The sequence below is a fragment of the Rissa tridactyla genome, chromosome 15 (genome assembly GCF_028500815.1).
Source record: "Rissa tridactyla isolate bRisTri1 chromosome 15, bRisTri1.patW.cur.20221130, whole genome shotgun sequence".
Taxonomy (NCBI): domain Eukaryota; kingdom Metazoa; phylum Chordata; class Aves; order Charadriiformes; family Laridae; genus Rissa; species Rissa tridactyla.
In genome coordinates this window covers 5,600,713-5,616,927 of record NC_071480.1, presented here as the reverse complement: position 1 = coordinate 5,616,927, position 16,215 = coordinate 5,600,713, and the positions used below count along the sequence as shown (strand labels likewise).

Sequence of the window (16,215 nt, the reverse complement as noted above, 5' to 3'; positions counted from 1 at the left end):
TCTTTGCCTTCCTTTGGTTATCATCAGGCTTTCTTGAAAAGAAAACCCAAACAAACAGAATTTGGTTTTGTTGCCATTTTGCCGTCTTCCATTTAGTACGTTTCTAGGCATTGCGCCTCAGAAGCCAGCCTAGCTGGCTTTTTCTGTACACACCCCCCATCATCACTACTAAACACGGCGCCAGGAAAAATACTTGCAAATTAACTGCTTCCGGAGGCTGGAGTGTAAAAAGCTAATGTTACTCACAGCACCATCTATCTCCCAACAGGTTTTTTTTACAGAGTTTTGCTGACTCTTGCCGTCTCCAGGCTGGGAAACCTCTCTGTTTTGTGGGCCTACAGCAACCAAAGCGAGAGCCAGGCTTTGGCTCCAGAGAAGAAATGCTCCAGTTGGGCTGTTCTCAAACAACATTTGAATTTGTTCCCTGCAGGGGCCAGATCTTAGTCTGAAACCCTGCAAAAGTTGAGTGACAATATACTGACAGGAGTAGCGCCAATTTCCTCGAGGTGCAGGAATGAAGTCCCTTCCTGCAGCACATGGCTATCAGAGGCCAGGATGGGCCATGGTTCGGAGTATTACAAAGTGCCCAGCATAAAATGTGTGGAGAACCAGTAACGGCACTGGGCTCTTCCCTACAGGATTCCAGATACTTTCCTAATGGTTCCTCTGCTCTTCCCCCCAGATCCGGAAAACAACAGCCAGTCAAGTTTACGAAATGTTGATAACCTACAGCGACGTGGTTGATCCTGCCATTCTGGATGAGGTTATGACCATACTCAGCGACACCAACTGGTAAGTGAATTTGTTGCCAGACAGGAATAAGAGAGGAAATAATTTCTGTAGTGCTGAAGTTAAAAAAAAAGCCGATCCCTTTGGAAGCTGATGACAAGGAAGCTGTAAGAACCGATATCGTAGTTTCAGCTATTTATTGCTTAAGCATTGCTGAAAAGAATTCTTCTGTTCTAAAGAACGATCTAGTATATTGTCCCACTGGAAGTGGTATTTATAAAATCACCACTAGATAAAGAAAAATATCCGCATTTTTCTAAAAACATACGAAGGGAGGAGATCTTGGAGATGGTCCATGAAGCAGAGAGAGACTGGGCTGTGCAAAGAGTCAAAATTCAACTGCACAGACAGTTTCTTGGCATTTATAAGCACTGGCAGGATTTTGGGAAAGGAAGGATCGCTGCAAGCTGGAAAACAACGGGATTAGTGGAACAGCTCAAATCTCCCATGAAATGTAATTGCTCAAAATGATACAAATGTTGTATTCAAGCAAATATTTTGAATTGGAACAGTTTAGATGTTTCCGCAGCATATGATTGTGTGAATTAAACAACTACTTTTATATAATTCTTTTTTTTACCTACTGTTACCTGTAACCTGGGCTTTTCCCAAGCGCGGGGGGAACTGGGTCTCTTCAGCGTTCTCCAGAGCAGCCGCGTGTCTTCGCGGGCAGCAGGGACAGGTTCCGGCAGCCCCTGGCAGGTGACGGGGGAGGGAACGCTCCCCGGCATTTTGGCACTGGTTTTTCCTCTTCTGCAAATTTTAGCATTGCGCATTATGGTCACCTGGAAAAGTTTATAAAGACGGCATACCTCGGATGTTTGAGAAAATACGGAGTTTTAAAGTACTAATTAGTTTATTACTTGTGCTGCCGTGTTAAACTTTTTTCCTTCTTACAGTCGAGTCCCTTGGGTCATGCGTCTGCCGGCCCAACACCCGCCTCACACAGCAGTCAGAGTTAATACATGACAATAGACAGATATAAAAATGTATATTTTTTATTTAGTCATTATATTAAATGGCTTTTTGTCTTCATTGACATTTCGTGGAAATAAAATTAACCTAGACACGTTTAAGAACAAATACACCTTAAGGTTGAGGTTTGCGTATTTTCAGACTGCATGCTTACATTATTTAACTTTTAGTTAATTTCTATTTTATTTCTGTGCTTGAGCTTAAATAACTTTATATTTGGGAAAAGAAAACACAGTTTGTCATTGTAAGGGGTGGCTGCTGCTATTCTTCTGAATTTATCAGTACGAAATTAGAATAATGGTCTCGGATTTCAAGAACTGGTTATCACCAATTCTGCCTGTTGTTAAAAGCACTCGCAGGACGAGACGCTGATGCTGAGTGGGGTGTTTAGGGGGAGCCGGGGCTGGCTTACGAAATCTGAATTTAAGAGCGGGCTTGCTCAGAAGTCGCAGAAAGAATTTGTTAACAGAAACACTGGAGAAGGATGAGATTGTGCCTGCTGTCACAGCGGGATGTTTACAGTACCACAATTAGACGGGGTGCACACCAAATCGCTGCAGCAAAAGCAGTGGTCGGGCAGCTCTAACTCATAAACGGGTCACTAAAACAAAGCAAAATACCTCCTAAAAACCCCTGGAGAAGGCTCCGTATTCTCTTTTCACCTTGTCGTTTCCAAGGTGTGACTGGGTCAGGCTGCCTTCGTTCAGGGCTTGCTCTAAATTGCCCGTTGCGATATGGCTCTTGCGCTGAGATTAAAGAAGAGCTCGTTTACTTAAAACTTAATTGTTTTATCTTGCTAGATTTGAACTGTTTACAAAAGCAGATATTTGAAGTCAGTGCTGAGTGTCAGAGGGAGCTGCTTGTTATTCTCAAGCTCTCAGTGCTAAAACAAACAGTAAATTCTGAATTACAATAAGCATTAACATCAGGAAGCCAAATGAGAATTAATATTTGGGGAGGATGGTAATTACTGGCATATGCATATTTGTTCCTTGTTGAAATTACAGAGAGTTTATCATACAATTGTGTAATTCAGAGTTTAAACAAATTACGCTATAAATAAAAACTTTTGTTTAGCTACAGGAAGATTTCCAGTATTAAATGTGACAAATTGTCCAAAGTATCTGGAAAAAAAAAAAAAGTTAGTTCAGGTTATTTCTAACTTGACCTTTATGGTTTTTCTCTGTAGTTTTGGACTCTGTTTATATATTAGAGTTACATTTTTAATAGCCCATTTACTTAAGTAAAGGTCCTGAGCGGGCGAGTGATGCTGGCAGGCTCACAGCGGTCCACTGACGGCCGGGGGTTCGTACGACAGTGAGAAGAATGTTGTCTGTGGATTTTTGGCATTTTGGGGCTTTTTGTAACTGACAGTTCTTGAGGAAATTACCTCATGGATGTCGTGCTATTTCAGAAACCTTTTTAAAAGACTCACAAGTTTTAGGTCTGGCTCTTCTATTTCAGGAGAAAGCTTCTCTAGATGGTAGAATGTTTTTCAAACCCAGTGACTTTTACTTAAATTCTTGATGTGATGTTTTCTAAAATGAAAAGGAGCTATACATTTAGAGAACAAATTAGTGAACTTCTAGTCAAAAGGCCTGTATAAGTGTTATTTTTTTTGGAATACAAAAACCTACAAGAATAGTCTTAGACATTTTAGTAGTAACTGTGACTTGTGGAAGACCTGCTGTGTATTGATGCTTTACCTGGCTTAAGATGGTACAGAAATGTTAAAATGTGACACAACAAAACCTTCTGCAATTTGAAATGTACATGACAGTACAGAGACATACATCGTAATGCAGCAATAGAATGGATGGCTTAACAAAAGTTGCATGTATGTGGCCAACTTCAGGGTTTAATTTTTGAACTAACTGGACAATATTTCCTCACGCAGGGAAGCGGAATTGCCGGTGGTAAGAGAAAAACGCAACTATCTCTGTGATCTCATGAAAGTGCCCAAACCGCAGCTGGTATCCAAGGTAAGGTACGGAAATGTGCTCCTGAGGGGGTTTTTAAAGAAACATAGCAATGACCGATTGCTCCACCAAACCACTGTGTGCTTCTGTGCGACAGAGGCCGTTCCGCGCTGGGGCGTGAATATATCAGTGTGCCCCAGGAGGAATGGCCTCCAGCTCACCACAGAGTATATGGACTTGCTGAAGGCGGTTGTCTTAAGCCCTTCCAGTCTCGGGTCTTCAAAACATTCCAGGCTTGTAGTGTGACATCTTACTGGGACAAAAACGCAAGAATGAAATAATACAGGACAGATGTTTCAAAAACCGTTCATCTGCCTTTTCTGGGGAAAGAAAAAGGATAAAAACTCCCAGTCAATTTCAGCAACAAAATTAGAACATGGTTGTGAAAGCCACGGAATTCTAGGAAGAATATAACCTCAAAGTTAATACATTCATAAGACGACAGACAACACATCCATATGTAGGTCCCATTTCACTTTAATGCTGCTAGTTTGGAGTTTGCCCATCTGCTCAGTATTTCAGAAATATTCAGAGAATTTTCTGCTTTGGTGAGGGTTTCTGAGAGCTTCCTTTCCTCTCTGTGCAAACATGAGGAGGTCGAGTTATTGTTGTTTCAAGAACATTTGTTAACTTGACAATTTACAAAAAAAAATTATTTGTACTTTGAGTAACACAAGACAAGGTGAAAACACTTGATGAGCCAAGGCTACGTCCCCCAGGCATCCACAGCAGACCACCTACTCCCTAAACTGATTAAGCTTAAAAATAGTGGGGTATCAGTTTATTCTTGGCCTTTGCAATTTGTATTGTTCTGCTTTCATAGTTCTAGAAAGCTTTGTCCTCTGTGATTATTTTATAATTCAGAAACATCCCCCGCGCAGTCTTTTCTCCTAAGTTTTTCTTAGTAGAGTGGATCTTCATTCCCTTCATTTTCTCGTCAAAGTAGCTGAACACCATTAAGTTTATTTGCACGACTAGAACGAGGGAAAGCATTCTGCGGTTGCCCTGCACAGTTCCATTTCAGAATTGCGGTAGCCTTTTTCACAACCGCAGCTTCTGTGGCTGAAAGTCTGGAAGTCTTTCCTCCCGCCGAGCACCTAAGGGCCAGCGTGGCTAATGGCTCTGTAAGTGCTCCTTGGACTGGCCCTTGGTGGTATTACCTTATCTCAGTCCTTGGGCTCCGCCACTTCCTCCTGTGGGATATTCTGATAATCCTTTACACTCAACCCGCTTCCTAACGTAAGTAGATCCTATGTTTTGAGCTGTCATCGACATGCATAAAAAATATCTATTTCTTAAAAAAGTATAAAAAGTATATAAAAATTGGTCAGCAGACTAATACTTCAGACGGCTATGAATGAAATTCAAAGACCCGCTGCTGTCCCCGCAGCAGTTTCCTCTGCTCAGCTTCCTGTTCTTACCCAGACACCTCTACAGATTTCTGCTCTTAGTACAATTTTAGGAAACCTGTGACTAACATTTCTGTAACTCTGGAAAACAAGACCCTGAAGCCCTCGCCCGCCCAAGGCATTGTTTTTAGAGCAAAAGTTGACCTGAGCATTGCTGTGTCAAGGTTTCTAGTCAAACAGTAGAGATGGTGTGTTCAAAAGGAAGCTGTTACAAGATGCATTCACTGATCTCAAAAAAACTTATTTCAACTCCTTAATTATTGGAGGCTGACAGCAGCCTGACAAATTAGTAGAAAACCGTCTCTGATATAAACAAAAGAGTAAGGAATAGCCAATATCCATACAGGTATTTCAGATGGAATTGTGACAAATAACATCATGGGAAATCTGGAATTTCTGTGGCTGAGTTTGGAACTTCACCTTTTTCACCTCTTTCACCATAAGCAAATAGTTAGTGTAACTTTTAGCAAAAAGCTAAGCCTGCCCCTGACCTGGGAACTGCTGGAGTCACTCTGAGACTGCTACTCGCTGAACGTGGACTTTCCCCAGTGGCCCAGGTGTCCCCAGCAGCAACCAGTTTGTGCTCACACAGGACCGTGCGACACTCTGCTCTTCCTTGAGAGCTCACGCACCCTGAGAACCGAGGAGAAACAATAGAGCAAGCCAAGCGTAACATTATGAAACGGTGAATGAAGTTCATTTCACATGAAATCAACACTTATCGTTGCTTTAAAACTTGACAGTAGTTAAAAACTGAGGTGTTAAAAAGGACTGTAAATATTGTAGCTTTGTATGTCTGTTTAGTTAATTACGTGATTGGGATCCTGTTAAAATAGCGGTACGTGCTACTCCATGTGACCTCTGTTTGTTCTCTCTCCGGCAGAGCTCAGCGTAAGGAGGCCGCAGGCTCTGGCTGCTGGGGGGAGACCCAAGCGCTCGGTTCAGGTGCCGTTGGGACCGGAGGAGTTTGTGCTGCGGCATCCGGACAAACGGGATTCTCCGCACAGGCTGCCAAGTGCTCTGTTCAATGAAAGAAGAGGCAGAGATTATGTCTTAAAGCATCGTGCAGATACGCCATATGAAGGCAACAAATATTCGTTATGTTTTGGGGTTTTAAGGTCATTATCTGTAGCCACAAGATGGCGGTTCCTCTTCATACTTGTGTCACAACTGACCTGGCTTTTTTTTGATGTAATGATTTATACAGCTCCGAAGGGAGCCATTCAGCCGCTGCTTGCTGTACACACATGGAGTATTAAACCCGAGTTGCTGCATTAGTCTCTTAAAAGAACTGTTTTTCAGCGTTAAAAACAGCAAAGCTTAGCGATAATGAAATCTTCCTAAAGCGTCTCAGTGGAGAAGGCTGTCATCTTACATCACAGCTGAACAAAAAAATGCAGGTTTCGCTTCAGCTAAAGTCAAAGCCTCTCTTAATAGCTCTTTATGTAACAAATTCAAGAAAATGTTTTTGTGGTAAACTACCTTTAAGGACTGAAACTTTACTTTTTTTCCTTGAAGAATAGAGAGGTGACTCAGTACTCAGTACTTGCTAGCAATTTATATCATTTCTTATTGCCTATAAAATGAAATAGCTATAACATTTACCTTTAGTAAGAATAATGTGACGGGGATGAGAAACGCACAGGCAACGCGATATTCTAATTACACTGTTATTTGATGGTTCTAATTAAATACCCCTCTATCCTAGCACTTCAGGTAGACCAGTGGCGCTCTGCGCGAGCGTGTATGTACACACACCCCTATGAAAATTTGAAAGGAAGGTAGAATTCAGGCAGAGGAGCTAAACCCACGCCTGTTTCCCTGTGAAGTGCCCGCTACAGACTGCACCAGTCTTCTACTGCAGGCGTTCGATTCCAGCACTACAACCACCTCACCTGAACAGTGTTCTCCTTTTTAAGAAGATACCTAATAAATTATATTAGCCACTACTTCTTAAGTATACGGGCAGCCTGGACTGGCAGATGAAATTCAGAGTAGATCAGTGTTATTGATGACGATGACACAAAGGGGACTCGATTCCACACTGCGCAACAGAGCGCCTTGCCCCTGCGGCATTGCTGCAGAAGAAGTACTCCAAACACACAACCTGTGTCGTTACCCTGCCATTAGAATGGAAGTTTCTGGTACATTCTCAAGAGATCTTGGGTTTGTGAAGTTACACCTATAAGTATAACCACAAGAAAAAGGGGAGTTGTGTTGGCAAAGCCTGCTTACGCAAAAAAAAACCCCCAAGAAGGTCCAGTGAAAGTTGTGAGCATCTGCACATACGAATCACCTGGCTGCCAGATGATGGCAGAGACACAACGGCACTTTCACCCGGCCCATAGCAGAGGGTGCCACCCGTCCGTCTGGCTGCCAGCGCTCTGCAGAGCTTCACCTCGGTGACAGCAGCCGCTGCTCCCAGCCGCGGGCACGGGGCAGGGAATGCTGGAGGCCCCGTGCAATGTTTGACACAAACCTCTCCTTACACACCCCGTGGCTACAGGCTGCGGTCGGTGCGTTTTTTGGGCTTCCCTATGGTAACAGTCCCCGTGTAGTCTTATGGCTTGTATTTGATGGTTATTTACATTAGAAATACAATTTAACAATCAAACTGAGTTTGGTAAACGAGTGAGCAAGTAGCATTATCCAGGCAGTAACTAGGACCTCCCTTGGAAAGGAGTTACTCAGCACAAAGATGAATTTAATGAAGCGCAAATTACTAAAAAAAAATTCTAAACCTCTGAACACTTCGGTCTTCCTACACACAGATACCCAGAGGATAACACAGCTTCAGAATCACTGCCTTACCTTGGCCTTCAGTTAAAGTGGTGATAATCCCTCCCTTCCTTCAAGTTCAGCATGTTCAGGTTTGTTTCAAACACTCCACCTGTCAAATCCTGCGAGGGAAGGGAAAGAGCGTTAGATCAACCAAACTCATTTCAGGTTGTAACAGGTTTCGGTGATTTGGTTCTTTAGACCACAGAAGAAAGTCCCGTTGAAGAACTAAACATAAACCAAGGCTCAGGAACGTTTCCATGCAGAAATTATATGTATGTTGAAAATTCAGTGTTCAAATTAAGGGGGGAGGGGGGGGTGGCGCAGCACAGACATTCAACAACTCCTTCTCCTTCTGCACCCTTTGGCTTCTAACACAGGCGTTTTCAGGGAACAGACCAAGAGAATCAGTTGGAAAAAAGAGTGATTTTTGTAGATTTTGAACAATGATTAGCTTGTCTGATAAAACAGACCTTTCATCAGGCAACTGAAATATTTTGCATAGTTAAAGGTGTTTCCTTTGGAGCCCCAGTTACGTTATCTGACCAGGAACGGGGAGGTTTGCCCCATGAGTAACCTTGCAAGGCCATAATGGCATTAAGAAAACATGCCAACTTCAGCATTTCTCAGCACTTCTACTGTGGTCTTCCTGGAGTCCTTAATTCTGCTGCTCTTCAGGACTGTCACCAAATAAAATAACGACTTAAAGCTCACAATGCTATAGCAGGTAGGTGAAGAGCTTGCTAGTGTTCTTTTGGTTGGCCCAGAGCAGTGATACTGAAGATTCAACAGCGCACAAGACTCCTGCAAGTGTTCAGGACACAAAGTGACAAAAACGGCGTGAAACTGTGGAATGAAAGGAGGTGGAACGCTAGGCTTTGCCTAGAATAGCGGGATTCAAAAAAACTGCTCTGGGTTCTTTAATGAACCTGAGCTCAGAAGCAAAGGTTTCCATCTCACAGGGAGGACTGTGCATCCAGCTTCCCAGCCCCCCCTGCACCCAGATGCGGGGCTGCTGATAAACCCGCTCGGAGTACCTGGGGGTTGGGTGGGAGCCCTCCATTCCAGGAACGCGCCTTCTCCAGCAACAGGGAGCCTAATACCAGAACGAGCTGAGCTGTCTCCTCCACACCGCGGCGTTGTTTCTGCTGCCTGAATTTATAGGAAAGGGAACGCGTGCTGCTGCACGTGTAGGTCTCACACCTCCTGCCCACACCATCACGCTCTCCGATCAACTCCCCTTCCTCCTATACGAGGCTCATCTACCTGCCGCGTTCTTCTCTTTTCACTAGCGATCCCAAAAAGTACAAACATGGTATCATCTGATCCAGAGCTTCCAACGAAAACCGTAACAACTGGTCAATAAAATTCACAACTGAGCTCTGTTTACTAACCATAAAAAAAGTAAGAATAGCGAAGGACTAAACGGAGAAGGGCAGGAAAGGGCCCGTGGCACTCGGCTTTTTAAGCGATAAGGCCCCGATTGTGAAAGATGTTGAGTACTTTTTAACGTTTACTTCCTGAAATCAAGAATACTTGATGGCATTTAACAGTTTGAAGGTCTGGGTCCTAGTTTTGCAATTCATTCAAGACCCCAAACCGTCACTGGTCCATCACGTCAGCAGGGAATTCAGCACAGACACGGAGGCCTTGACTGTGGCCTTCAGCCTCCGCTCCTGAGTCCATAAACCCAAGATTCCCCACTCAGGACACAGGGTATGAAACAGTTGCATTTAGCTTGCTGAAAAATCAACCTGCTTTAAAGAAGGGTTAAAAATAAACAAACAAACAAGAGCCCCGATGCTAAATGAAGCAGGAGAGTTAAACCCAAACCTTCCACCCCGAGAGCACAAGATGGCTGACAGAACACGGCGGGGTTGACAATAGCTGGTCCACCACTACATTTACTGAAAACTTTATACAATCGAACTGGTTTAATTACTGAGACAGAGAAATAAAAATCCCTTTCATTTGAAGCACTTCAAATCCATGCCAAAACAGGGCACAATTCGTGATTTCTAAGTGTTTTGCTTTTACCTCCAAGCGGGGAAAAAACCCCCAGTGCGGCCCCATGGGGCCGGGCTGAGGCTGACACACGGGCGCCTTCTCGCAGCAAAACCTCACACACACACACACACGGAGCACAATGTCGGCTCCAGCCCCTCCTGAAGCCATTTTCAAATGCAAAGATCACTCACATGGGCGACAGCTTTTTCAAAAATGAATTTATGTGGTAACCAAGTAACGCCAGCGCTAGCATGGGAGCAACTGCCTGAAAAAATAAATAAGCAAAAACACTGCTCCAAGTACACGGCCAGCAGAGTCGATTCTTGCGAACAACCCACTTAATAAACATAGATAATTGTCAAAATTACCCTCTCAGAGCTGCATATTAACAGGCAGGTTTTGTCCATATCAAAACAAAAAATAATCCCCTACCACAAACAGCCAAAAGACAACACGTCCCCAGCACACTTTATTCTTCAGAAGGGCGGGGATGAACTTACGTTGGTAAATCATAAAGCTAAATCTGGAAGTCTGGGATGTCTAGGAATTTGTTAACGACTTTTAAGACATTAGCTAAGAGGATGGGCAGCTCATTCTGCCTTACTTCCACCAGCTCCCTGCACGGGGCGCAGGCTGTAGCCGTGGCGCTGACGCTGCCTGCGCAAGGGACGTCCCTGCCTTCACGGGGGCGTTGGGGGTTTGTTCGCTGCGAGACCTGACGCACCGTGCTGGGGAAAGCGACTTGCCCTAAATTGGTTGAAAATACAGGTTATTCGTCACCTCTCCAACACGGGAGTTTTGGTTCCCCCCCCGAGTACGCACAGGGATAGCACCCTTTCTGCAGAGGAAATTAATGTCTCTGCAAATGACATCAGCCTGGGACTTGAACTTGTAACAGCAACATTTTCTGCACACTTTGATTCGATAAAGCTGGGTGCATCAGAGAGACAGCAATAGCTACCGCAAAAAAGACATTTTTCATTTGATGCAATCTTAATATTCTACACACTTACTCCCCATGCTACTTTTTCCTCTGCTCCCACTTTCAAAAAGCATGTTGGAAGAAAAATGTAGAAAAGGTGATTAAAGAAAAGCAGGGGGGAAGCGGTGTTTTCAGCCGTTCCGTCAGACGTGGGCTGCAGAGAGAGGGAGGCAAACCCAGCGAGACCTCCCCTCTGCCTCGGGCTTGGCCTGCACAACAGCAACACACTCGGCTCCTCGCAACCCATTTAGAAACCATTTCTTTTAGCGGTCGGGTCTAGAAGCTTGAAAGCTGCTGCAGACAGCATACCTGAATAGTTTAAACCACAGACATTTATCAGCTCCTTTTGTTTTGCTAGAAGACAACATGACAAAATTACTACTGAAAACTGTGGCCATTTCAATCCCCCCACAGCCCCACAAGCAGCAAGAGCGGGACTTCACGGGTTCCGGCAGCCCCCGCGAAGGCTCCCAACACTAATAAAATAGAGCGAGTACAACAGGGGCTGAAAGCGGCTGCTAAAAACTACACAATCAGCTGCGAAACGCAGTGGAAGAGAAAAGGAGGGTCCAGCAGACTCGGTTCTGGAGCGGGACTCGGAGCACCGCTGCTGCTTCCCAAGAGCCGCCGATTCCTTTCCTCTTTCCACTGGGTTTTACACTTCCTATGCTTTGTACACATATATTTATGAGTTTTCTTTCTTTCTTACCTTTTCTGTGGTGTCTCAGGTGATAACAGGGTATTGGGCACCACTAACAGAAAAAAAACTGGTTTCAGTTCTTCAGTATAAATTTGTTTTTTTAACAACGGTGAACCTCTGCCTTCATAATATTAAAAAATACGGTATAATGACAGAGGTGTACTGTGAGGTTCATATAATTAACAGCTATCCGGCTGTTTAAAAATCCGTGGAAAGGTAAACTCCATTATGGACTTTCTCTCTGTTACGCAAGTTCATCATCAGCATCGCTCTTGTCTGGCCACTCTTTGGTGTTCCCAGTGTAAGGCTGCCGACCTCCCTGCGCACTGAGCTTTACCCACCTCGGCTCCAGGCTGGTTTTGCCGTCAGTATTTGTAAGACCGACCCTCCCCGCAGCAACCGCGCCATTCAGTCACGGAGTGAGAGGGGCACGGAGATCACCGGCCTGCAGTTTCCACAGATTTGGCTCCACGCGAATGGCTACTGACTTTCTTAAATTCTCCTAAGGAGTGAGCTGCTTCAAAGACAGATTTTAGAAGCAACTTTACAAACTCTGAAAGTGCTTCAAGTAGCTCCAATTGTATTTCCAAAGAAAATACTGCATATTACTTAAACCACACTATGGCCTGTAGTGTTCCGTGATCAGCAAGTAGAAAATGCTCAGTGGCCATGAGCGGAAAAATACAACCGAAATGACAACTGAAGTCATGGACCAGAGTTTTCCGGCAAGATGTTGTATAATAGTCTCATTGTAAAGGCTTCACAAATTAAATGTGCTTTATAACAGGTTGCACAGATGTTTTGTCTAGGGACTTCCACCCACCATTGTATGTAGAATGAAAAATTAAATTAGTTGTAATATTACTAGCTTATCCAAGAGTTTATCAACCAACAGTACATGATAATGCCCTGAGGTACTTTCAGTCTGGTTTTACAACTCACAGTTATGATCTCAGAGTCGATCGTAAAGTTGGGAGTGCTCAGTGAAAAGCACCAGCTGAGATGAGATTCAGCTCATCGGTCTTTGAACAGATCCACGCAGCGTTAGCATGGACGAGTTTCTACGGAGCTACAGGTTTTCGTTACCATTCGAGACTTTTTTACTAGTGTTTGCAACTAGAATGTCTTTGCTACTTTGCTTTAAATATTATCCCATACACTGCGCTTTGCTGTTTTAAATCTAACAGCAAAATAACTTTGTTATCTCCTAGTTATGTTATTAGGTCAATTAAACTAGCTGAAATAAGAAAGTTACCACAGCACAAGAGAGGCTTCAGGACTGGCAGTGCCAAACAAAATGACTTTTAAGATCCGATTTAAAAAACAAAGCCTTTGCCACACATAGGGCTGCAAAATATTAGGAATAACCAAGGCCCCGAGGCTGACGGTATCTGCTCATTTGCGTATAAAGTGTTGTTGGGCAAGAAAGTAAAGGTCCAAGCTCCTTTGCAGAAGCTGTACCTTTTATTACTCTGAATAGTACTTAATACTGCTGGTTTAAATCCCCGAAATACTCTGCACAATCGATTTGATAAACAGGCCTTTCAACTGCATAGGAAAAGCTTCTGGGAAAAGCTACTTACAGTAAATAGAAATTCATCTTCCTGAGGAGCAAACACTGACTTTACACAAAGCTGAGGCCGGGGGCGGTACTCACCAGCTTCACGCAGATAATGAAAGGCGGAGTTGCAGCTCTGAAGTGGCAGATAGGAATTTTTGGTTTTGGTCTCTCCTGCAGGAAAAAGCAGTGGACTTCAGCAGAGAGGCACACTGGTTACTCGTTAGCTTAGTTTTAGGAGCTACTAAACACAAAAGGGGGAAAAAATGATTTTGAGACCTCATGCTACATAGTCCAGCCGGTCACACGCTTCCGCTCGTTATTTTGCCCGTCGTTTGAAGTACCCCTTGTTTTCTTACCATAATCTTTCAATACCGTTGTGTTTCCTTGAAGGGAGTTCCACATTACAGCGGATCCGCATGAAGAGCTGGCTGCTCTCCTCCACTGCTTCATCCTTACCTCCAAGCTCTGCTTTTAGCCCTTTCCCAAACAATTCCCTCTTTGATCCGATTGCAAGGTATGCTGCTTTAATAGCCTACCCCATAAAAAATACGTTCTTTCTTTTTTTGGCAAGTTAACTTTCTGCCACTTTGGTGAGCTGCATCAGCTTACTGTGCCATCGGAGAAGCACCAGAGCAGGGACAATGGGGATACAAAGGAGAATCTTTGCTGCTCAGCGGGAGCCAGTAAATGGCTTATGCCCAACTGGGACTTCACCATGGATCCAAGCTGCAAAGTTTTCTAAGGATTCACAACCAGTTGCAGTACAATCTTCTTTACGCCTGACGCGCGAGGATGGGCATGTCTTAGGAAGACAAACGCACAGGATCTGTAACAATTACGCTGACAGTATGACTGCACGGGTAGTTAGTTAGTGAGTCCTCAGTATTCTAGGTCAAAATCCTGAACTCCAATTGTTTCCCTGCAGCTGAAAGCACTCATTAGCTTCCCAGTACAGAATTTGATTTTACTAGTCTACCCTCCAGCTGCACGGGAGGAGGTGCCCCTCCCTCCGCCCTGCTCCCATCAGATAGAGGGATCACACCACCTCAGGGTAATTTGATTCACAAGGTAAGTTGCTGGAGAACTTCTTATTTTGAGGGTTCTTTTTCTGCCAGATCAGCTAACCGAATCAAGTCATCCTTTAGCCACGAGACTGCTGGACCCACGGTACACGGAGCGGCGGGGAGCGCAGTCAGACCACCCTGCCGTCGGCCTGGCCACGCTGCAACCTCCAACTGTGCTCACAGGATCGGATCCAACTGTTGTAGGGACTGAATCCGGATGAAACTTTACTCCAGGTCTTGAGCTAATTGCTGTCATGAAATTAATACAGCAACAAGACAACATTTGTTTTCCTATATGGTTTGTTTACTGCCATCTAAACATCATGCTTCCTTGTCTAGGGAATAAAATGTTGCTGCCTACAATTTTAGGCTCCAAAGAAACCTAGCAAAGTTTTATTCAGGTACAGTATAACTATAACATACAGAGAGGTTACAATTAATCACAGAAGCTTTATTTATTTTAATGGATATTTGACTTTTATCCATCATGATCCAGATTTTAGTCCCACTTAAAGAGAAAAAACTGTCAGTGAAGACTACGTTCTGTCCCATCACCAGAATCCTTTCAGAGGGTGTATCTGCTTTTGTCTTTCTGAACTGACCTCAGTCAGCGCGAGGTCCATGGTTCACACTCCAGGACCAGTCCCCAGCTCTCTCGCTGCTGTCCCGGCCTCCTTACCAGAACGACTTGCTACACAATATTTAAAAGCAGTGATGTATTCTTTCATCACGTTTCCCAGAACACTCCCAGATCACAGTGAAGAACACAACAGTACTTTAACTAACCTCAGATTCTTCATACGTGTAGAATCCTTTTGTTATTTTCTTTTCATCAACATCACAAAATGCTGTTACCTGGCAAAACAGAAGCAGAGCATCAGAGCATTTCAACCCCACTCCTTGCTACCAGCAGATAATTCGCCTGTAGTGCATCCATGTAAGTAATGCCACAGGCATGCGAATGGGCACGGGAATAGGGCAATGCACCCTCGTCCTCCTATGGAGCTTAAAAATGTAATAGATCCTTTCCGGGTGCATCTTAAGGAGACGGACAAATTTTGCAGTTGCCTTATGAGGACATTACGTTTTTAAGAACGTGAGAAGGGGTGATCTGAGCTACTGCCTGCGTAAGAGAAAACATCAACTTCATCCTCAGGGACACACGTAACCTAAAACCAGCGACTCGCCTCCTCATTTTGGCACTTCCACTAAACACCCAAGAATCTATAATCCAAACCTGCCTCTTTCCGCCCACCGCAAGCACATCATCTGCCACCAGACCCCCAGTACAGCAGTGCTGCACCATCGCTTCGGATGCTCTGGTAACGCCGGCCTCAACACGCCAAGTCTGGGAATTCCTATGGCTTTAGACTTTGCGTTTTTCAACTGAAAAGTTCAGCTGATTTGGTGCTTGAACACATGTAATTACTGCTTCATTTGGGTTATTCTTCCTGTAGTTACGGAAACATTATTTGCAGCCCTAGTTGCCAAATATTTCGGATGGTTTTTTATTTGCATTCCTCAAATATGCAGGCATAATAAATGCCTGCAATCCAAAATACACAGTGGCCTCATTTTTGAACCATTAGGCTGGCACTAAGATTTTGAAAGACTTTTTAAGATATACGTAGCTATGTTTTCCTGTGACTTCCCTTGGATCTACTCGTATTTTCTACACAGAACTCTTACGCTGAAGCAGAACAGTTAGGAGAGTTAAGGTCTTGCAGGAATCAATTGTTCTGGTGAAAGCTGGGTAGCAGTTTTCCAATCTTTTTAATTGTTGCATTAAAAATTGATTAACAACACTTACTGCCGAGAAAATCTGAAAAGCCAAACAGCTGCTTATTAATTTATTAAGTTAGAGAAGGCTGCAAAAAGCTGGCTTGCTTTCCGTGCCTACAAAACTCTCTCGCACATTTTGCTCCTGCCATTGAGGTTTTTTTCTTTTACCTAAAGTGACCTCACTCCGTT

The 16,215-nt window shown here is 44.0% G+C and overlaps 2 protein-coding genes across 9 annotated transcripts in view; one reads left to right on the top strand and one right to left on the bottom strand.

Annotated features, from left to right (window-relative positions):
* TBCD (tubulin folding cofactor D) overlaps positions 1-6,229 on the top strand; it is a 126,388-nt gene extending 120,159 nt beyond the window's left edge. Inside the window, exons 38-40 of the mRNA XM_054221202.1 lie at positions 683-792; positions 3,662-3,746; positions 6,036-6,229. Coding sequence (XP_054077177.1) covers positions 683-792; positions 3,662-3,746; positions 6,036-6,047 — 207 coding nt within the window. The 3' untranslated portion in view covers positions 6,048-6,229. The remainder of the gene's footprint in view (positions 1-682; positions 793-3,661; positions 3,747-6,035) is intronic.
* The window catches only part of B3GNTL1 (UDP-GlcNAc:betaGal beta-1,3-N-acetylglucosaminyltransferase like 1), a 127,866-nt gene continuing 117,685 nt past the window's right edge, over positions 6,035-16,215 (bottom strand). For 2 of the 8 annotated variants that reach the window (XM_054221203.1, XM_054221204.1), the window contains 4 exons: positions 15,031-15,099; positions 13,277-13,351; positions 7,964-8,052; positions 6,035-6,172 (listed from right to left, as the gene is read on the bottom strand). In XM_054221203.1, the coding sequence (XP_054077178.1) occupies positions 7,972-8,052; positions 13,277-13,351; positions 15,031-15,099 (225 nt within the window). In that variant the 3' untranslated portion in view covers positions 6,035-6,172; positions 7,964-7,971. Of the gene's footprint in view, positions 6,173-7,963; positions 8,053-11,628; positions 14,936-15,030; positions 15,100-16,215 lie in introns of those variants that run through there. The other 6 variants (XR_008469358.1, XR_008469363.1, XR_008469359.1 and 3 more) reach the window with 6 other exon arrangements.